This window comes from Oncorhynchus mykiss, chromosome 7, assembly GCF_013265735.2.
Source record: "Oncorhynchus mykiss isolate Arlee chromosome 7, USDA_OmykA_1.1, whole genome shotgun sequence".
NCBI lineage: Eukaryota > Metazoa > Chordata > Actinopteri > Salmoniformes > Salmonidae > Oncorhynchus > Oncorhynchus mykiss.
The window spans coordinates 53,546,192-53,569,508 of NC_048571.1; the positions used below are offsets into that span (position 1 = coordinate 53,546,192).

Here is a 23,317-nt window from a genome sequence, read left to right on the forward strand (position 1 = left end):
TTTCAAAGATATTACTGAGTTACAGTTCATATAAGGAAATCAGTCAATTGAAATAAATTCATTAGGCCCTAATCAATGGATTTCACATGACTGAGAATAGAGATATGCATCTGTTGGTCACAGTTACCTTAAAAAAAGGTTGGGGTGTGGATCAGAAAACCAGTCAGTATCAGGTGTGACCACCATTTGCCTCATGCAGCACGACACATCTCCTTCGCATAAGAGTTGATCAGGCTGTTGATTGTGGCCTGTGGAATGTTGTCCCACTCCTCTTCAATGTCTGTGCGAAGTTGCTGGATATTGGCAGGAACTGGAACATGCTGTCGTACATGTCGATCCAGAGCATCCCAAACATGCTCAATGGGTGAAATGTCTGGTGAGTATGCATGCCATGGAAGAACTGGGACATTTTTAGCTTCCAGGAATTGTGTACAGATCCTTGCGGCATGGGCCATGCATTATAACTCTGAAACACGAGGTGATGGCAGTGGATGAATGGCATGACAATGGGCCTCAGGATCTCATCATGGTATCTCTGTGCATTCAAATTGCCATTGATAATGTGCAATTGTGTTCGTTGTCCATAGCTTATACCTGTCCATACCATAACCCCACCGCCACCATGGATTTCACATGGTTTTCTCTCTGTTCACAACGTTGACATCAGCAAGAAACTCACCCACACAATACACGCTGTCTGCCATCTGCCCGGTACAGTTTAAACCGGGATTCATCTGTGAAGAGTACACTTTCCCAGTGTGCCAGTGGCCATCGAAAGTGAGCATTTGTCCACTGAAGTTGGTTAGGACGCCAAACTGCAATCAGGTCAAGACCCTGGTGAGGACGACGAGTTGTACAACTGATTGCATTCAACTAAAACGTCTTCCGCATTTAACCCAACCCTTCTGAATCAGCGCTTCCGTGATACGGTTTCTGACAGTTTGTGCAGAAATTCTTTGGTTATGCAAACCCACAGTTTCATCAGCTGTCCAGGTGGCTAGTGTCAGACGATCCCGCAGGTGAAGAAACTGGATGTGGAGGTCCTGGGCTGGTGTGGTAATACATGGTTTACAGTTGGGAGGCCGGTTGGACATACTGCCAAACTCTCTAAAACGGCATTGGAGGCTTCTTATGGTAGAGGAATGAACATTAAATTCTCTGGCACCAGCTCTGGTGGACTTTCCTGCAGTCAGCATGACATTTCCTGGTCTTTATATTGTCCCCAGCACAAGGTGTGTAATGATCATGCTGTTTAATCAGCTTCTTGATATGCCACACGTGTCAGGTGGATGGATTGTCTAGTTAAAGGAAAAATACTTACTAACAGGGATGTAAACAAATTTGTGCTAAAAATTTGAGAGAAATAAGCTTTTTGTGTTTTTTTTATTTCAGATCATGAAACATGGGACCAACACTTTTGCGTGTTGCATATTTTTGTTTAGCATACATGTACTCTCTCAAACATAGCTGTTAGATTATATAGAATACTTTTTCAATGAAAAATGTATAGATTTTAAAAATGGATTACTGAACTAACTTAATTATGTATTTTCTTTTCAATAGGATATATTAAACTCTACTCTAAATGTATTTTTGTGATATTTAAGGGAATTTAATATAGATTTTATGGGGGCTTTATTTATTTATGGGTTTTCAGTGTTTCATTACTGACATACAGTGCATTCAAAAAGTATTCACAGTCTTTGACTTTTTCCACATGTTGTTGTGTAACAGCCTGAATTTAAAATGGTTTAAATTGAGATATTGTCACATTGGCCTACACACAATACCCCATATTGTCAAAGTGTAATTATGTTTGTAAACATTTTTACAAATTAACAAAACATTTAAACACTGGACTGTCTTGAGTACATAAGTATTCAACCCTTTTGTTATGGCAAGCATAAATACAAGGGCACCTATTGATAGATGGGTAAAAACCAAATGAAAAGCAGACATTGAATATCCCTTTGAGCATGGTGAAGTTATTGATTACACTTTGGATGGTGTATTAATACACCCAGTCACTACAAAGATACAGGTGTCCTTCCTAACTCAGTTGCCTGAGAGGAAGGAAACCGCTCAGGGATTTCACCATAAGCCCAATGGTAACTTAAAACCGTAAGTGTTGAATGGCTGCGACAGGACAAAACTGAGGATGGATCAACAACATTGTTTTTTTTAGGATAAAATAAATGGAATAGAGGCTAGTTCAGTCTGCTTTCCACCAGACACTGGGAGACCAATTCACCCTTCAGCAGGACAATAACCTAAAGCACAAGGCCAAACAAACACTGGAGTTGCTTACCAATACCACATTCAGTGTTCTTGAGTGGCCTAGTTACAGTTTTGACTTAAATCGGCTTGAAAATCTATGGCAAGATTTGAAAATGGTTGTCTTGCAATGATCAACAACCAACTTGACAGTGTTTGAAGAAATGTAAAAATAATAATGTGCAAATATTCTACGATCCAGGTGTGCAAAGCTCTTAGAGACTTACCCAGAAAGACACAACTATAATTGCTGCCAAAGGTGATTCTAACATGTATTGACTCAGGCAGTTGAATGCTTATGATGTAATCAAGTTACTTTTATATATCTAGTGTATGTAGACACGCCTTCAAATTAGTGGATTCGGCTATTTCAGCCACACCCGTTGCTGACAGGTGTAAAATTGAGCATGAGCCATGCAATCTACATAGACACACATTGGCAGTAAAATGGCCGTACTAAAGAGCTCCGTAACTTTCAACATGGCACCGTCATGGGATGCCCCGGTAAACTCGAAGTGCTGTTTTTGTGAAGTGGAAAGGTCTAGGAGCAATAACTGCTCAGCCGTGAAGTGGTAGGCCACACAAGCTCACAGAACGGGACCACTGAGTGCTGAAGCGCGTTGGGCATAAAAATAGTCTGTCCTCGGTTGCAACATTCATTACCGAGTTCCAAACTGCCTCTGGAAGCAACGTCAGCACAAGAACTGTTGATCGGGAGCTTCATAAAATGGGTTTCCATGGCCAAGCAGCCGCACACAAGCCCAGATCACCATGCGTTGGCTGGAGTGGTGTAAATCTTGCCGCCATTGAATTCTGGAGCAGTGGACGCTTTCTCTGGAGTGATGAATCCCTTCACCTTCTGCATAGTATCAACTGTAAAGTTGTGTGGTGGAGGAATAATGGTCTGGGGTTGTTTTTCATGGTTCGGGCTAGGCCCCTTAGTTCCAGTGAAGGGAAATCTTAACGCTACAGCATACAATGACATTCTGGACAATTCTGTGCTTCCAACTTTGTATCAACAGTTTGGGGAAGGCCCTTTCTTGTTTCAGCATGACAATGCCCCCATGCACAAAGCGAGGTCCACACACAAATGGTTTGTCGAGATCAGTGTGGAAGAAATTGACTGGCCTGCACAGAGCCCTGACTTCAACCCCTTTGGGATGAATTGGAACGCCGACTGCGAGCCAGGCCTAATCGCCAGACATCTGTGCCCGACCTCACTAATGCTCTTGTGGCTGAGTATTTTTATTTTATTGTATTTAACTTTATTTAACTAGGCAACTAGATGCAAGTCCCTGCAGCAATGTTCCAACATCTAGTGGAAAACCATCCCAGAAGAGTGGAGACTGTTATAGAAGCAACGGGGGAACAACTCCATATTAATGCTCATGATTTTGGAATGAGATGTTTGACGAGCAGGTGTCCACATACTTTTGGTCATGCAGTGTATCTTTCCTCATGCAACTTCATCTAACTTGATATGGTTTCAAAATGGATTCAAATGTCCACATGTATAATATCAACCAATCAGATACTTTTATCTTAGCAGTCTCATCTTTAGTATTTGTCCTATAATTGAAAACCATCCCTCTCACATTTCCATCAGATATTTCTAGTCAGAGAAGGAATGTATCATTCTTGTTCTAAAGAGAGCTGATTATCCCATGAGACTGTACTTGGATACTTTTGGTCATGTAGTGAATATTAGTTTTTAATTTTTCAATAATGTTTTGCAAATGTTAGAATTTTTCTTCCACTCTGACATTACAGAGTAGTTTGTGTAGATCAGTGATCATCCCACCTTATGAACAACAAAATGTAAAGTCAAGGGGTTTTAATGTCTAGGAATGGTACCCATAGATTGTACCCTTTGGACCACCATCATCAGCAGTGTGCAACTGCAGCCCGCAATTCGGGGTGTTCCTGCATGTGGACATTCCTGCACAGTGGCGGTCAGTGCCGTGTGTGACGAGGGAGACCAATTTTTTTTTTACATGAGCATGACCTTATTTCTATTACAACATGTTGGATGACTGTCGTTCATATTCCATTAACCCTGTTCAATATAACATTGATAGGTTTAGGCTACTACATGATACTTACATTTTTCCTACACCCATCATGAGGTTGCTACAACCTAGCCTATGAATGAAAGTTTACAACGTAGGTGCACACAGGTCGAGAGAGAAATTTGAGATGACAGACAGTGACACATTCAATACTGGTTTGCACACTCTTGCCTACATTTAGTTTATATAGGGTGTAATAATTAGTCCAACAGTTGCAAACGAGAATTTCTATTGGACAATTTAATTTTTATCCGTTTTGTTTGCTTCCGTATAAGAAACGTTTTTTCAACAGAATTGGCGGAATGAATACACACCTGATCACCATAAACACAGTTCACTTTCATAGCAGCCACATTGTATTCCTTCTCGCCTCTATGCACTCTCCTCCTCTCACCTTTTCCCTTCGTTTTGTGGACTTCCATGAACAACTCATCAGCTGTATGTGACCAGGTGAAATAAACCTTTCCAAGCCAAACCATGTCATAACCGCTACACACAGCCTACATCGTTGTCCCCATATTAGATAAAGTAACATCCTAGTCAACATAGCTAATAGAACTAATACATTAGTAAACCTGCTACAATCATTCAGTAAAGTTAGTGTATAGTCAGTAAGCAGTTACACCGGCGGCCCCTGGTGGCAGTACATTAATAAAACCAAAAGCTTACCTTGACTTGGTAGAGTTCCAGTGTTGTGTTGGATAGACATAGCCAGTTAGCTAACATAGCATCCCGCTGTTTGAGCAGTGTTTGAGTAACTAAACTAGCCAGCTGCCTTTGCTAGCTAAGTAGGTGAAAATGAAAAAATGTACTCTCTCTCTCTCTTGCTTCTTCATTTTTGAAGAAATTAATTTGTTGAAAACTGTTCAACTACTGTCTTTCTCTCTTTGAGTCAACTACTCACCACATTTTATGCATTGCAGGGCTAGCTAGCTGTAGCTTATGCGTTCAGTACTAGATTCATTCTCTGATCCTTTGATTGGATGGACAACATGTCAGTTCATGCTGCAAGAGCTCTGATAGGTTGGAGGATGTCCTCCGGAACCTGTCATAATTACTATGTAAGTCTATGGAAGGGGGTGAGAACCAAGAGCCTACTAGGTTTTGTATTGAAGTCAATGTACCAAGAAGAGATTGGAAGCTAGCCTTCCCCTGGCTACACCAAGGTGCTACCCAAGAGTGCTGTTGAGGCTACTGTAGACCTTTATTGCAAAACGGTGTGTTTTAATCATTTATTTGGTGACATGAATATGTTTAGTATAGTTTTATCTAACTTGTTCAATGTTTTACCATTTTTATAAAATTCACTGAGGAGGATAGTCCTCCCATTCCTCTGAGGAGCCTCCACTGTTCCTGCAGGAACTCCCCCCTCGAGCATCCCATGTTCTACTAAGCAAATGCACAAATAGTATAGTTTGATAAAGACCTTCAATAGGCTGATGATTGTATTATTACTGCTATCTGGTCAATGCATATAATCAGATTTGTACTGCCTATGCGCTTCAGAGGTCTGTATATTATGAAGATTACGGTAAGGAAATTGTGACTCAGGCACACCTCATGCTTTTCTGGTTTGGAAGGTGTAGTCAATAGTTACCACAGCCACAAAGTAATAAACCCCGTTTATTTCTACAATGTATCTTAAAATGTGATTTCAAACCTAATGTTAACGACACTTCTAGTCTTTTTCCTAACTCTATCTTTAAATTAATACCAAAAAGCACATTTTTGTTTACATGAATTACAATATATTCGAACTGTGTGGCTGTGGTAATTAGTGGAGGGGCATCAACCGGGTCCGCGCCACCAACATACGAAGGACAGCGTCGACCTCGACCAGACCTTCGCAACAACGCAGGCTGTAGTGGGACAGAAACCTCGTAGAGCCAAAGATCGCGTATCCGTCGTCAGATTAAAATTTTCAGTTCTAATTGCCTCATCGTCTCGTACATTGCAGGTAAATTGCAATAGCTTTGGTGAGTGTATGTGTGCGAAACAACCAATAAGCCTATTATCAGTGTTCCAGACAGACATTTTAAGACCCCGGCCCGAGACTACCATTGCACTACAGTAGTGTCGTCGCTTAATAATATTGCATAACGTGCTGCGGTAAATGGCTTCCTTTAGCATCATTTAGTGATGTCCGTTTTTAGTGCGTGCCCTATTTTTGATGATAGCCTCAGATATGGTCGCCCAGTAGGCTACATACAGTGCAGTGGCTGTGAAAATCAGATGTCAGTCTCCCTCACTTTGCTGTGTTACTATGTTCTTGAAGGCTGTGGGCAGAATATAAAAGTAGCCTATATTACAGCAATATGTCAAGTCGTATACCATTACTTTGTCATATATTTGAAAGTTAATATCAAACTCATATTACTTAATGTATTTAAGTGCTTTTACATTTTATACCAGTACATCAACTTTAATTGAATTTAATATTGTTCAGATAGTGAATATATTAGTAATTCTTATTCAGGGAATAGACATGAAAATGTTATGAGTTACTAAGAAATGAAATACTAAAATACTCAGTTACTAGCCTAGACCTACTGCTACAATAAATCAACCTTCTGTTTCTGATTGTCTGGGGTGATGCTCCTCTAGAGCCTTTGGAAACCTGGCTCAACAAGGACACAACTTCACCATGTCAGCAACCATTCAGAGAAAGACTGGCTTGGCCGACTCTGTTGAAGCCAAGAAAACAGAGCTCAGAATTAATGAGAAGAAATGCTGTAAGTACTGATAAGTCTCCCAGAGAAAAATCTTCAATGCAGAAGAGCTGTGCACAGGCAAGGTCATGAGCAGGACGGGCATCAATTCCTCTGCAGTCTGTGTGATTGCCTCAGGTTGTTTTGACCGGCACAGAATGAGTCTGCAGGTGTTGTTTTGGCTTTATCTCTGAAAGCTGTCCCTATGCCTGACATGCAACACATGTAGCTGATGCACACATTCTCAAGCAAATGAGTTTCAAAGAAATACAAGTGCATCAATAATATTGTGAGATTAGCCTTCTCTGAAAATGATTCCTTTGGCATATTTTGGACAAATTATTCATTCTCTTTCCACAACATATTTGTATAATGCATATTATAGTGAAATATGATTATAATTAGCCCATATTCTGAACAGTATTCAGGCCATCTGCAGTCCTGTTGTGTTCGTAATTGATATGAGAATAGCAAACTATGGCTTGCCAGTGCACTTTGATCTATCCCTTTTCATCTGAGTATACAGTACATGGGAAATCAAGGACAAGAAATGAATCCAGTGATGTTTGATCACACCAACCAACCACTTTGATAGTTCAATTGTTCTGCCTTATCTACTGTATCTCATTTCATTGTAAGGGATGTGTATCATTTGTAGGTATACTGTATAGACAGTATACAGTAGTATCTGATTTAGTCCAATGTGAATACACTATAGTATGTATGTCTGTCTGTCTTTTTGTTCAGCATGGGCATCCTACATGACAAACTCTCCCACAGTGATTGTAATGATCGGCCTACCTGCCAGGGGAAAGACCTACATGTCTAAGAAACTGACACGGTACCTCAACTGGATAGGGGTGCCAACCAAAGGTGAGTGGGGAAAGAGCCTCTCTACAACGTTACTTTTGAAGACATTAGACATGTCCATTTAAGTCTTCCATTATGACAGCCTATTGACTATTAACCCTCTGGTTTTTGAGAGATCTTTAAATAAGCACATGACTCAACTTTAAATCACACGTGTATTGTGGCCTACGAAGTAAGGTACTTTCATTAGTTAGGCAAATGTAAAATTTTAAAGCTCCTGAGAACTGAGACGCCCCATGTTGAAAAGGATTCTACTTTAAACCAGTCCCATTTCTATGAAAGGAGACAGTAGACACTGATAAAAGCTAGTCATAACTCTATTGTTGATGCCATTTTGTTTGTTTTGCAGTGTTTAACTTGGGTGTCTACCGCCGAGAGGCCGTCAAAGCTTACAAGTCCTACGACTTCTTCAGGCACGACAACAAGGAAGCCATGGAAATAAGGAAGTAAGTTACATTTGTTTTATTCATATGCATGAGTCATAATGAAAAAGCAGTCAGAACTGTGTTGCACACTTTAGTTCACAGATGAGAGCCAAAGTTTTGTATAAATGGTCAAATGTCAGGAAGAAAATCATTAATCAAGTATTGTGTCTCCATCAGCATGGTCAGATCTGAGTCAATCTCATTACTCCAGCAGTACACCAGGTTCTCTCATGCTTGATTTCACCCATTTACTTTGCAGCGTTGGCTGCTGCGTCAATGGCTAATGCGTTTCTGAATCAACACACTGTCTGCTGTGCAAGCAGTTATTCAGTGTACAAAATACTCATATTCTATTAACAGAATACAGTGGACTCAAAGTATTCAGACCCCTTCCTTTTTTCCACATTTGTTACAGCCTTATTCTAAAATTGATTTATGAGGAAAAAATGTATTCAATGTATCAAATACCCCATAAAAACAAAGCAAAAACACATTTTTAGATTTTTTTTTGCAAATTTATTGCAAATAAAAACAGAAATACCTTAAATAAGTATTCAGACCCTTTGCTATGAGACTTGAAATTGAGCTCAGATGCATCCTTTTTTCATTGATTATTCTTGAGATGTTTCTACAACTTGATTGGAGTCCACAAGGGGGGAAATTCAATTGATTGGACATGATTGGACATGACCTCTATATAAGGTCCCACAGTTGATAGTGCATGTCAAAGCAAAGACCAAGCCATGAGGTCATAGGAGTTGCCCGTAGAGCTCAGAGACAGGATTGTGTATAGATAGGCACATATCCAGGGAAGGGTACCAAACAAATTCTGCAGCATTGAAGTTCCCCAAGAACACAGTGGCCTCCATCATTCTTAAAAGGAAGAAGTTTGAAACCACCAAGACTCTTCCTAGAGCTGACCACCAGGCCAAACTGAGCAATCGGGGGAGAAGGGCCTTGGTCAGGGCCTCGATGGTCACTCTGACAGAGCTCCAGAGTTCCTCTGTGGAGATGGAAGAATCTTCCAGAAGGACAACCATCTCTGCAGCACTCCACCAATCAGGCCTTTATGGTAGAGTGGCTAGATGGAAGCCACTCCTCAGTAAAAGGCACATGCCAACCTGCTTGGAGTTTTCCAAAAGGCACCTAAAGGACTCTCAGACCATGAGAAACAATATTCTCTGATCTGATAAAACCAAGATTGAACTCTTTGGCCTGAATGCCAATGTGGAGGAAACCAGGCACCATCCCTATAGTGAAGCATGGTGGTGGCAGCATCATGCTGTGGGGATGTTTTTCAGTGGCAGGGACTGTGAGACTTGTCATGATCGAGGGAAAGATGAAGGGCGCAAAGCACAGAGAGATCCTTGAAAACCTTCTCCAGAGCGCACAGGACCTCAGACTAGGGCGAAGGTTCACCTTCTAACAGGACACCGACGCTAAACACACAGCCAAGACAACGCAGGAGTGGCTTCGGGACAAGTTTCATTGTCCTTGAGTGGCCCAGCAGAGCCCAGACTTGTACCGATCGAAACGTCTCTGGACAGACCTGAAAATAGCTGTGCAGCAACGCTCCCCATCCAACCTGACAGAGCTTGAGAGGATATGCAAAGAAGAATGGGAGAAACTCCCCAAATACAGCTGTGCCAAACTTGTAGCGTCATACCCAAGAAGATTCGAGGCTGTAATCGCTGCCAAAGGTCCTTCAACAAAGTACTGAGTAATTGTGATGTTTGTTTTTTTTATACATTTGCAAACATTTCTAAAAACCTGTTTTTGCTTTGTCATTATGGGGTATTGTGTGTAGATCCATGAGGGGGGGAAAAAACAATTCAATCCATTTTAGAATAAGGCTGTAACAAAATGTGGAAAAAGTCAAGGGGTCTGAATACACACACACACCAGCTGCAGGATTCAAACTGAAATTTGCTTCGTTTTTCATAGTAATTTGTGATGGATTACTATTTTCCAACTAGCTGAATGTTTTCTAAGCAAGCACAAAAATGTATCCAGTATAATCACTGAATGAGAACAGCATCCAAATAGGCTCATAAAGTGAATGTAGTTGTCTGTGTAGAGAATTGCCCTTTATGGACCTGTAAACGGCTGTACTGTTCTTGACATCACAGAATGCTGATCTAAAATATACTGCTGCTGCTGTCACTCTTCTGCTCGTATGAGCCTTGCAAAATGTTGAATCGGTATTTTCTGTCACTGTTCCGTCAGTGTTACTATTCAGGTGTCGGTACAGAAGAAAGATAGGCATACAGTAGATCACTCTGGTCTTCTGGCCCGCTTCCCTTACAATCAAACACGAAATGAGCAAATAAATGATACAGGGGCCGTTAGGATAAAGTATCTAAATAAATAAAAAAGTATAGTAGTTTGGATTGCATACCTGCCCCCTTTGCCTCAGACAACTGTAACTGTATTTCCCTCCTCTCCCACAGACAGTGTGCCCTGGTAGCCCTGGAGGATGTGAAGGGATATCTAACTGAAGAAGGTGGACAAATCGCTGTACGGCATTTACTCTCTCATTTTGGTTATTTTTTTGTCTGCTCAATATATTTGACATTTATCCACCAGTTTTGTGATGTTTGCTTTGCTTTGATTAGGTATTTGATGCAACAAACACAACAAGGGAGAGGAGAGACCTCATTCTTGATTTTGGGAAAGAGAATGCATTCAAGGTAACGTGCAATGTGCTAAATTGCCAAATATAGTTTTGTGTTTGAATTGTATCTCCATATAACATTACTGTATTATGGACCGGCATTTAATATTGAGAATCTGATAGTTTGTGGTCATGGGACTCTGCATCTAGCCCTGTGGTGAGACAGTATATTGTTGTAGTCTGAGCTATTTTCTTTCCAACAGGTGTTCTTTGTGGAGTCAGTGTGTGACGACCCAGAAGTCATTGCTGCTAATATTCTGGTATGTTCCGATGTGAGATTGTAATGCTTTACTATGACCCCACGCCACGGTCAAAACTATAACCTATTTATACACTGACTATATCCCTGCTATGTGACTGACGACTTTCATTGTTTCTTTGCCCACATTCTAATGTGTTATCTCTATACAGGAAGTGAAGGTATCCAGTCCAGACTACCCAGAGAGGCACAGAGAGAGAGTGATGGATGACTTTCTCAAACGCATAGAGTGCTATAAGGTTACATACCAACCTTTGGATCCCGATGATTATGACAAGTAAGAATGACCAAAGCATATTGTCTATCTCAGTGTTTTGCATTTGAATAGGAGTTTGCCAGGGGGGCTCCGTAGCCTTTTTTGTTTGGGGTCCCCCCACCTCGTGGCAACAAAATATAGCTGCTCCCCCTCTTGATGGTGGAGAGATAAATGTACTATTTAAAGGTAATTTCCTACAATTCTACCCATTTTGCCTTGGGTGGAGAGAATTGTTTGCAATTGTATAACACATTTAATCTAATTATACTCTTCTTTTTTTTTAATGGGGCAGAGAGAAAAACAATGCAGTTTTAAAGCTAATAGCCTGCAATTCTACACATTTTGCCATGATTTATGCCATGTTAATATATCTGAGTGGGAGTGACTAACAAAATCAATGAGTGCCCCCTGGCGGTCAGGGCACGTGCCCTGCGTGGTATTCGGCCATGATTACTGCAAGTTTAGATTGCTGTCTATGTAACCGATGTGAAATGGCTAGCTAGTCACTCACTCGCTCTGAGACCTTGAAGTAGTGGTTCCCCTTGCTCTGCTCTGCTCGGCTTTTGTGGAGTGATGGGTAACGATGCTTCGTGGGTGACTGTTGTCTGTGTGCAGAGGGTCCCTGGTTCGAGCCCGGGTATGGGCGAAGGGACGGATGTAAAGTTATACTGTACTATACTAGACTAACTACAAATTCAAAAATTGATAGCTGACATGGCTGAGTGACGTAAGAGAGAAACTGCTGATGCATAACCAATTTTATATATTTCACCTGGTGTTTTTCTACAATTTCTCTCAGTTGAAACCATAACCAAGTTTTTTTTTGTTTTTTGAGTTAGGGCCCACTAGCGGCCGGGCCCCTAAGCGACCTCTTGCCTCAATTAGAGGCAAGAACTGTTCATACGGATAATTTGTTATACCTAGTAGGCGTTAACAGTAATTCTCCAGAATTCCTGTAAATTTGCTGCAACAGTTCAGATGTAAGCCGCCAGGTGGATACAGAATACAGACAATTGTGTTACTGTGTATCCCGTAGGGACCTATCCTTCATCAAGGTGGAGAACGTGGGCCGGCGTTTCCTGGTGAACCGGGTGCAGGACTACATCCAGAGTAAGATAGTGTACTACCTCATGAACATCCAAGTGCACTCTCACTCCCTCTACCTGTGCCGGCATGGAGAGAGCAATCACAACATGGAGGGCCGTATCGGAGGTGACTCGGAGCTCTCCCCAGGAGGAAAACAGGTATGTGTCCTGTCTGCCATAACGGTTAGGCCCGCTCTGGAGAACAGTCAGCATGACACTGACCCCTGTATTTGAGTCAGTGGACCCTACCAGTTTCTATTTCGATTTAGTTACAGCTAATGGAAAATACTAATTAAAGCTCCTGTACTTTGAATTTGAGTAAACACTGGTAATCTGATCATGTAATTATGATGTACTCTTAAATAGTTAATGTACAGTAAATCATACCCTGATGGATGGGCTTGTTATTGAAACTAATCTCTCTTCACTAGTTTTACTGTATCTTTCTCATTTGCCCCCTCTGGTCCAGTTTGCTCATGCCTTGCACAGCTTCATTGAGGAGCACAAACTGTCTGACTTGAAGGTATGGACTAGCCAGCTGAGACGCACCATCCAGACTGCTGAGGAGCTGATTGTGCCGTACGAACAGTGGAAGATCCTCAATGAGATTGATGCTGTCAGTGCTGACTTCACCTCTGATCTCTCACTTATCACTGGTCTAACATAATTAATACCATGGGGGTTTCATTTAGGTAGACACCTTTTGTGATGAAAACGAACTTGTTCTGTGATAAAGGACTTGTAATATTCCATGTTTGTATAATAATGAATGATTTATCATTACCTGTCAACTCAACTGACAAGGCACATTTTCCAGAGTTTTCTCTTTCCTGTTTGTTAGGGTGTGTGTGAGGAGATGACCTATGATGTGATCCAGAAATCCTTCCCAGAGGAGTTTGCCCTGAGGGACCAGGACAAGTACCACTACCGCTACCCAGGGGGAGAGGTAAAGTCCTACCCTCTTACCACTTTTCTGGGGCCCTGTTCTTGGCAGGCTGAGGAATCACTAAGGCTCAGTGTGTCCCCTCTCCCTCCCTGTAGTCCTACCAGGACCTGGTGCAGCGGTTAGAGCCTGTCATCATGGAGCTAGAGAGACAGGGCAACGTGCTGGTTATCTGTCACCAGGCTGTCATGCGCTGCCTGCTGGCCTACTTCTTGGATAAAAGTGCAGGTGGGTGAGCACACACCGCACAGTACACTTTTACTGACAGTTTCACAAACACCAGAGGTAATGACACTTTATTTTGTCTTTCATAGATGACCTGCCCTACCTGAAATGTCCACTGCACACAGTGCTCAAACTCACTCCTGTTGCGTATGGTAAGTCTTTGTGTTCATTAGACTAAATGCTGAACAAATTGTTCTGACAATTATTTTATGCATGTTCACATCTGAGTTCCTGTTCCTCTATCACCACGTGTCGTTTGTATTGCAATTAGGAACGGGTCACATCAATTTCTCTGCAACTTTCCCCAGGCTGTAAAGTGGAAATGTTTTATCTTAATGTCAAGGCAGTGAACACACATCGCGACCGACCACTTGTGAGTAACATTGCACGTTATCCTCAGTGGCAAGGCTCTGCTCTGTTCTGCTCACATATCACATGCTTCACTGAACATATTTTTTGTTATTTTTCCTCTTTAACCAAACTAGCTCAAGCTACAGTATGTCTGGTTAAATGAGTAGTTAGTGTGACTTTATATTTAACTTGGAGGCAGTTATAACTGATCACATTTCCCTGCTTGCAAACACCACCACCAATGCTCTGGTCCCCTTTAATAACTGACTTGTATTGATTGGTATACAGCACAGTGTGGTGCAAAGGACAACAGTCTTTGCACCATAATCTTTGCCCCCTGAAGTTGCTTTTAGCTTGTATTTTTTTTGCAGAATCACCTTTTTCTTGTCTAATAGCATTATTTTTTTTGTGTGTGTGTGGTGGTTGGTCAAGGAAAACTATCGTTTGATTGCTGTGTTTTGGGGAATTGTCCCAGTAACGCTGGGTGTGCCCGGGTCTCTTTCTTTAATGCACCTGGTGTTTCCCCATCTCCAACCAGGATAATGTCCCTAGGGACCCAGCTCCCATGCTGCTCCGACGGAATAGTTATACTCCCCTGTCCAGTCTCGACCAGTTCAAGCGGCCCAGGCTCTACAGTGCCGGCAACCGGCCCTGGCTTCCTGAGATGCCAGAGGGGATGCTGCAGCAAAGCCAAGTTAGTGTCAAAAATTGGCGCCCACTTAATGAATCACTCTTAATTCAACTCGGTCACCTCCCTCTTCCCACCTGCCACCCCCACCCCAAGCCAATCCCTCTTTATCCTTAGCATCCCCTCACCCTTAAATCCCCTTGATAATCCAGACATGTTGTGGTCTTGTTGGTGGCTTCTCCTCTTTATTATTATGTCTGTCTCTCCTCCAACATCAGCTGTTTGTCTTGCATGGTCTCCCCTTTTCTTCATAGGCTGTATGTCTCCAGCTTGAATATGCATAGCACTATTCCTATCCCAAACAAACTGCACCTCTTATACTCATTTACGTCTTCTGAATACCATTCCAGAAGATACACAGTTAAAACGTCTTCCAGTAAGCAGGTGTTATACATTAGTCAGTTAAATCCAGCTGGTGATCCTAGGAGAAGCATGCTCTGTACAACAATTAGCTTCAGAGCTCAATACCACACAAGGACAGTAAATATAGACATGTTGATGTTTTGAGATGCATATTCAACGTTTCTTGTTGTGGTGCAAGTGTGTTGTTTCAATTTGGTTTGTTGCGAGTTCAGTACTATAGCTAGTCCCCCCATTTGTGTCTCTTCCTTTTGTCCTGTCTATCTTTCATTACAGCCTCGTATAGGAAGCTGTTTTCTGTGAGTATTTTAGATATATTCCTGCAGAAGGTTTCTGTTTAAGCAATCGGGCCCAAGGGGGTGTGGTATATGGCCAATATACCGCAGTTAAGGGCTGTTCTTAAGCACGACGCAACGTAGAGTGCCTGGATATATCACTTAGCCATATATTGGCCATATATCACAAACCCCAGAGGTGCCTTATTGCTATTATATACTGGGTAGCAACATAATTATAACAGTAGACAAGTCATTTTGCTTCTACGCATGGTATATTGTCTGATATACCACAGCTTTTAGCCAATCAGCATTCAGGGTGCTAATTACCCAGTTTATAATTTCATTTATTCACAAGACGTAATCTCAAACAATGGATTATGTATCACCTTTAAATAATATCGGCATATAGTATGATGGGATGCTGTATCAAAATGTTCAGTTACTGATAGTACTAATCATTTTGTTCCCTATTTGTAGTATAATGATAATGGTGTATCATGAGAGAATTTCCCTAGCAGAGATCTCTGTGCGTTGGTTTTTCTGAAGCAAACCTCTAGTAGTAATGGAAGACCTGTCTTTTCTTTTTAAGACAATGATTAATCAGACTGCTCTGAAACGCGTTAAGACAGTGATAGAAAAGAGACCAGGAATATTATATGAGTCATGTCTGTTCTGTTTGAAGGACTCCCTGTGTGAAGGAGTCGACTATGACAGCCCAGAAACTAGTGGCTGTTTCCGCTTCTGAGTGACTACGAAGTCACCTTCATGTTCAGCTGGTGCCTCAGGTTCTCCCTGTGACCTGAAGCTCATCATCATCCTCTCCTCCATTTCTCTGCATGCCAAACCTCTGGAACAACTGGTGGAATACTGTAACAAAAAAAAAGCAGTTGTAGAAACATCTCACGGATGATCATTGGAAACAGGATGCACCTGAGCTCAATTTCGATTCTCATAGCAAAGGGTCTGAATACTTATGTAAATAAGATGTTTCAACCTGTTTTCGCTTTGTCATTATGGGGTATTGTGTGTAGATTGCTGAGGATTATTTATTTATTTAATTCATTTTAGAATAAGGCTGTAACAAAACGTGGGAAAAAATCTAGTGGGTTGAATAATTTCCAAAGGCACTGTGTGTATATATATAATATATATATCATTTTAGATTAGAAGTTAGTCCAGTGCTCTTTAAAAATTAAATTATTGTATACTGAAATGGTCACATTTCTTAATGTTGCAAGTTATTTCCTGTGCCTTTTGGGGCATGCTGCCTAATAAATATGTGTATAATCATACACATGAAGGTTCCAAATAAATGTCAAGAGGTGTGACTATATATTTGATAGTTTTCCAAGGATAGCCTGCTCTGCTCAAGAATGTACTGTATTCAATACACGTCTGCGTGAATTTTAACATGCCAAATGTTGCCTGTTGATATGGACTTCATTGCATCAATCAGCTAGTTTAGCATTGTTGAATTGTATTTAAGACGTTTCTCCAGTAATTGTATTAAAGAATCAATGAAGATATAAAACAGATGTAATTGTTCTCCTTTTTGTGTGTGAGTTTAGGGGAAGGAGGTATCAGGTTTCAAGTTAATTTCCTACTCGTTGTAGGACTCAAGATAACTATCAAGCACTACACACAAAACTCATGTCATGTCACTTCAAATACATTATCAGAATATTAACTATATGAGGCTTTAGTATTTCACTGTACTTTGTATTTGACAGATGTACAGTGCCTTGCGAAAGTATTTGGCCCCCTTGAACTTTGCGACCTTTTGCCACATTTCAGGCTTCAAACATAAAGATATAAAACTGTATTTTTTGTGAAGAATCAACAACAAGTGGGACACAATCATGAAGTGGAACTACATTTATTGGATATTTCAAACTTTTTTAACAAATCAAAAACAGAAAAATTGGGCGTGCAAAATTATTCAGCCCCCTTAAGTTAATACTTTGTAGCGCCACCTTTTGCTGCGATTACAGCTGTAAGTCGCTTGGGGTATGTCTCTATCAGTTTTGCACATTGAGAGACTGAAATTTTTTCCCATTCCTCCTTGCAAAACAGCTCGAGCTCAGTGAGGTAGGATGGAGAGCATTTGTGAACAGCAGTTTTCAGTTCTTTCCACAGATTCTCGATTGGATTCAGGTCTGGACTTTGACTTGGCCATTCTAACACCTGGATATGTTTATTTTTGAACCATTCCATTGTAGATTTTGCTTTATGTTTTGGATCATTGTCTTGTTGGAAGACAAATCTCCGTCCCAGTCTCAGGTCTTTTGCAGACTCCATCAGGTTTTCCTCCAGAATGGTCCTGTATTTGGCTCCATCCATCTTCCCATCAATTTTAACCATCTTCCCTGTCCCTGCTGAAGAAAAGCAGGCCCAAACCATGATGCTGCCACCACCATGTTTGACAGTGGGGATGATGTGTTCAGGGTGATGAGCTGTGTTGCTTTTACGCCAAACATAACGTTTTGCATTGTTGCCAAAAAGTTCAATTTTGGTTTCATCTGACCAGAGCACCTTCTTCCACATGTTTGGTGTGTCTCCCAGGTGGCTTGTGGCAAACTTTAAACAACACTTTTTATGGATATCTTTAAGAAATGGCTTTCTTCTTGCCACTCTTCCATAAAGGCCAGATTTGTGCAATATACGACTGATTGTTGTCCTATGGACAGAGTCTCCCACCTCAGCTGTAGTTCTCTGCAGTTCATCCAGAGTGATCATGGGCCTCTTGGCTGCATCTCTGATCAGTCTTCTCCTTGTATGAGCTGAAAGTTTAGAGGGACGGCCAGGTCTTGGTAGATTTGCAGTGGTCTGATACTCCTTCCATTTCAATATTATCGCTTGCACAGTGCTCCTTGGGATGTTTAAAGCTTGGGAAATCTTTTTGTATCCAAATCCGGCTTTAAACTTCTTCACAACAGTATCTCGGACCTGCCTGGTGTGTTCCTTGTTCTTCATGATGCTCTCTGCGCTTTTAACGGACCTCTGAGACTATCACAGTGCAGGTGCATTTATACGGAGACTTGATTACACACAGGTGGAATGTATTTATCATCATTAGTCATTTAGGTCAACATTGGATCATTCAGAGATCCTCACTGAACTTCTGGAGAGAGTTTGCTGCACTGAAAGTAAAGGGGCTGAATAATTTTGCACGCCCAATTTTTCAGTTTTTGATTTGTTAAAAAGGTTTGAAATATCCAATAAATTTCGGTCCACTTCATGATTGTGTCCCACTTGTTGTTGATTCTTCACCAAAAAATACAGTTTAAATCTTTGTTTGAAGCCTGAAATGTGGCAAAAAGTCGCAAAGTTCAAGGTGGCCGAATACTTTCGCAAGGCACTGTATGTACTTGACATACAGACTGTACAGACAGTGAGTCACGTGGCCGTGGCTTGCTGTATAAAGCAGGCAGACAGGCATCGGGGCATACAGTTACTGTTCGATCGAACTTTAGAATGGTCAAAATTAGTGATCTAGGCAATTTTGAGTGTGGTATGAGTGTCGGTGCCAGGCGTCCAGGTTCCAGTATCTCAGAAACGCACGGCCTGCTGGGCTTTTCACGCATGACAGTGTCTAGGGTTTACCGAGAATGTTGTGACAAACAAAAAACATCCAGTCAGCAGCAGTCCTGTGGGCGAAAACGGCTTGATGAGAGAGGTCGAAGAAGAACGCTAACAGCGGGCTGCAAATAGGCAAATAACATCTCAGTACAACAGTGCTTTGCAGAACGGAATCTCAGAATGCACAACTCGTTGGTCCATCTCACGGATGGGCTATTGCAGCAAATCAAATACAATTTTATTTGTCACATGGGCCGAGTACAACAGGTGTAGTTTAAGGGTAGACCTTACCGTTAAATGCTTACTTACAAGCCCTTAACCAACAACGTAGTTCAAGAAATAGACTTAAGAAAATATTTAATAAATAAACTAAAGTCCAAAAATACAATTAAAAAGTAACAAAGTTACATAACAATAACGAGGCTATATAAAGGGGGTACCGGTACAGAGTCAATGTGTGTGGGTACAGGTTCGTCGAGGTCATTTGTAAAGGGACTATGCATATAGTAGCAGCAGTGTAATAACAAAGGGGGTGGGGGTCAATGTAAATAGTCTGGGTGGCTATTTGATTAATTGTTCAGCAGTCTTATGGCTTGGGGGTAGAAGCTGTGAAGGATACTTTTGGTCCAAGACTTGGCGCTACTGTACCACTTGCCGTGCGGTATCAGAGAGAACAGTCTATGACTTGGGTGACTGGAGTCATTGACAATTTTTTGGGGCCTTCCTCTGACACCACCAGGTCTATAGGTCCTGAATATCAGGAATCTTGTTCCCAGGATGTACTGGGAGATACGCACTACCCTCTGTAGCACCTTACGGTCAGATGCCGAGCAGTTGCCATACCAGGCGTGGTGCAACCGGTCAGGATGGTTCATCTGTTTGAAACATGTAGGTATTACAGACTCGTCAGGGAGAGGTTGAAAATGTCATTGAAGACACTTGCCAGTTGGTCCGTGCATGCTTTGAGCACACGTCCTGGTAATCCGTCTGGACCCGCGGCTTTGTGAATGTTGACCTGCTTAAAGGTCTTGCTCACATCGGCTACAGAGAACGTGATCACTCAGTCATCCGGAACAGTTGGTGCTCTCATGCATGCTTTACTGTTTCTTGCCTTGAAGCTAGCATGAAAGGCATTTAGCTCGTCTGGTAGGCTCTCTTCACTGGGCAGCTCGTGGCTGAGTTTCCCTCTGTAGTCCGTAAAAATGTTCAAGCCCTGCCACATCCAACGAGCGTCAGAGCCGTGTAGTAGAATTCAATCTTAGTCCTATATTGACACTTTGCCTGTTTGATGGTTCGTCTGCGGTCATAGCGAGATTTCTAATAAGCGTACGGAATAGTGTCCCGCTCCTTGAAAGCGGAAGCTCTAGCCTTTAGCTCGGTGCGGATTTACCTGTAATCCATGATGACCAGTCCTATCAGCTAAAAACAAGAAGTAGTTACAGTGGGCAGGCAATCGAGGAGTGGAAAAACATTGCCTGGTCCGACCAATCCTGGTTCATGATGCATAACACTGATGGCAGAGTCAGGATTTGTCTTAAACAGCACGAGCCCATGGCCCCATCCTGCCTAGTGTCAATGGTACAGGCTGGTGGCGATGTAATGGTAATGGTGTGTGGAATGTTTTCCTGGCACATGTTAGGTCCCTTGATACTAATTGTGCAACATTACTATTCCTTGAAAAACTCAGGCTGTTCTGGAGGCGAAGGGGGTTCCGACCTGGTACTAGATGGGTGTACCTAATAAACAGTCACAGTTAATGTCACAGTTTATGTCTATGTCACAGTTAACATTTATTTTTAAAAGAGACTTGGTATCATAGCTGTATCCATCCACAATGGAAACAAGTCTCTGACTTTGAAGTGATATCCCTGCCACGTTTTAGAAATGTTAAACTGTGTGAATACTTTTTTTTTCTCACTAATTGGTCTTATGACGAATCAGATCAGCTCTGAAAAAGTGAAAAGATCTGATATGATTGTTCAAAAGACTAATTAGTGGAACAAATATCAGAATTGGTCTGCCTGTGTTATCGCAGCCTGTGTTCTCAATGTCAACACAACTAAAGAGCTGATCGTGGACTTCAGGAGACAACAGAGAGAGCACGCCCCCAATGGGGCTGCAGTGGAGAAGATTAAACTTTCCTCGGCGTACGAATCACTAACAATCTGAAATGGAACGGAGTCTTATCAACCGCAAGAGGCTGAAGAAATTTGGCTTGGTCCCTAGACCCTCACTTGCTTCTACAAAACCACCATTGAGAGCATTCTGTGAGGCAGTATCACCGCCTGATATGGCAACTGCACTGTCCGCAACGGCAGGGCTCTCCAGAGGGTGGTGCGGTCTGCCCAACGCATCCCCGGGGGCACACTGCATGCCCTCCAGGACATCTACAACACCTGGTGTCACAGGAAGGCCAAGAAGATCATCAAGGGCCTCAGCCACCCAAGCCACAGCCTGTTTACCCCGCTACCATTGAGAAGGCGAGGTCAGTACGGATGCATCAAAGCTGGGACTGAGAGACTGAAAAACAGCTTCCATCTCAAGGACATCAGACTGTTAAATCGTTACCACTAGCCGGTCTCCGCCCAGTATCCTGCCCTGAACTTTAGTCACTGTCACTAGCCAGCTACCACCCAGTTACTCAACCCTGCACCTTCGAAGCTGCTGCCCTATGAACAAAGTAATGGAATACTTTAATAATGGAACACTGGTGACTTTAGTAATGTCTACATACTGTTTTACCCACTTAATATGTACTGTATGTACTGTATATTCAGATTTCTAGTCGAGGCCTATCCTATTTAACTATTGCTGTATACTATTCTACTCTACGTATTCTTCAGATATACTACATATTCTATCCATATACTGTCTATAATGTCTATAAATCCCATCATATACTGTGTATATATACAGTACCAGTCAAAAGTTTGGACACACCTACTAATTCAAGGGTTTTTCATTATTTTTTAAACTATTTTGTACATTGTAGAATAATAGTGAAGACATCAAAACTATGAAATAACACATGGAATCATGTAGTAACCAAAAAAGTGTTAAACAAATCCAAATATATTTAATATTTGAGCTTCTTCAAAGTAGCCAGCCTTTGCCTTAATGACAGCTTCACACACTCTTGGCATTCTCTCAACCAGCTTCACCTGGAATGCTTTTCCAACAGTCTTGAAGGAGTTCCCACATATGCTGAGTACTTGTTGGCTGCCTTACCTTCACTCTGCAGTTCAACTCATCCCAAACCATCTCAATTGGGTTGAGGTCAGGTGATTGTGGAGGCCAGGTCATCTGATACAGCACTCCATCACTCTCTTTCTTGGTCAAATAGCCCTTACAGAGCCTGGAGGTGTTTTGGATCATCATCCTGTTGAAAAACAAATGATAGTCCCACTAAGTGCAAACCAGATGGGATGGCGTATCGCTGCAGAATGCTGTGGTAGCCATGCTGGTTAAGTGTGCCTTGAATTCTAATTAAATCACAGACCGTGTAACCAGCAAAGCACCCCCACACCATCACAACTCCTTCTCCATGCTTTACAGTGGGAACAACACATGCGGAGATCATCTGTTCACCTACTCTGCGTCTCACAAAGACATGGCGGTTGGAACCAAAAATCTCAAATTTGGACTCATCAGACCAAAGGACAGATTTCCACCGGTTTAATGTCTATTGATTGTCTTTCTTGGCCCAAGCAAGTCTCTTCTTATTATTGGTGTCCTTTAGTAGTTTTTTTTGCAGAAATTTCAACCATGAAGACCTGATTCACGCAGTCTCATCTGAACAGTTGATGTTGAGATGTGTCTGTTACTTGAACTCTGTGAAGCATTTATTTGGGCTGCAATCTGAGGTGCAGTTGAACTAATGAACGTTTTTGCGACTGCAATTGAAGAAACTTTCTTGAAAGTTCTTGAAATGTTTCCGTATTGACTGACCTTCATGTCTTAAAGTAATGATGGACTGTAATTTCTCTTTGCTTATTTGAGCTGTTCTTGCCATAATATGGACTTGGTATTTTACCAAATAAGGCTATCTTCTGTATACCACCATTACCTTCTATATTTCTTAGTTCCATTATTTTTATTTTTAGATTTGTGTGTATTGTTGTGTGTTGTTAGATATGATTACACTGTTGGAGCTAGGAGCACAAGCATGTCCCTACTCCCGCAACAACATCTACTAAATACTGTATATGTGTATGCGTCCAATACGATTTGATTTGATTATATTTTAATTGATAATAAAATGAATCAATAATCT

General features: G+C 41.6%; 1 protein-coding gene across 8 annotated transcripts; it reads left to right on the forward strand.

Moving 5' to 3' along the window:
• The first annotated feature begins 6,116 nt into the window (after positions 1-6,116).
• Positions 6,117-17,000, forward strand: LOC110527992 (6-phosphofructo-2-kinase/fructose-2,6-bisphosphatase 2). 8 transcript variants are annotated; one of them, XM_021609718.2, is made up of 17 exons: positions 6,119-6,300; positions 6,948-7,075; positions 7,799-7,924; positions 8,271-8,367; positions 10,797-10,863; positions 10,962-11,036; positions 11,224-11,280; positions 11,432-11,556; positions 12,572-12,779; positions 13,090-13,236; positions 13,462-13,566; positions 13,662-13,791; positions 13,878-13,940; positions 14,097-14,161; positions 14,678-14,833; positions 15,464-15,486; positions 16,148-17,000. In XM_021609718.2, the coding sequence occupies exons 2-17, from the start codon at positions 6,988-6,990 to the stop codon at positions 16,212-16,214; spliced, it is 1,599 nt and encodes a 532-aa protein (XP_021465393.2). In that variant the 5' UTR covers positions 6,119-6,300; positions 6,948-6,987; the 3' UTR covers positions 16,215-17,000. The 8 variants fall into 8 exon arrangements, 6 of the variants coding, with proteins under 6 accessions (XP_036839421.1, XP_036839420.1, XP_021465393.2 ...); XR_005052609.1 differs by having other exon boundaries at positions 14,678-15,486; XR_002474178.2 differs by lacking the exon at positions 15,464-15,486 and having other exon boundaries at positions 6,120-6,300; positions 14,060-14,161.
• The last annotated feature ends 6,317 nt before the right edge of the window (positions 17,001-23,317 follow it).

What these genes read in the sequence shown, in the direction of transcription:
- LOC110527992 (XM_036983525.1), top strand. Translation starts at nt 6,988, where the DNA reads ATGTCAGCAACCATTCAGAGAAAGACTGGCTTGGCCGACTCTGTTGAA. An exon ending in ACTCACTCCTGTTGCGTATG is followed by an intron (nt 13,941 to 14,096) that starts GTAAGTCTTTGT and finishes AACTTTCCCCAG; the next exon opens with GCTGTAAAGTGGAAATGTTT. An exon ending in CACATCGCGACCGACCACTT is followed by an intron (nt 14,162 to 14,677) that starts GTGAGTAACATT and finishes ATCTCCAACCAG; the next exon opens with GATAATGTCCCTAGGGACCC.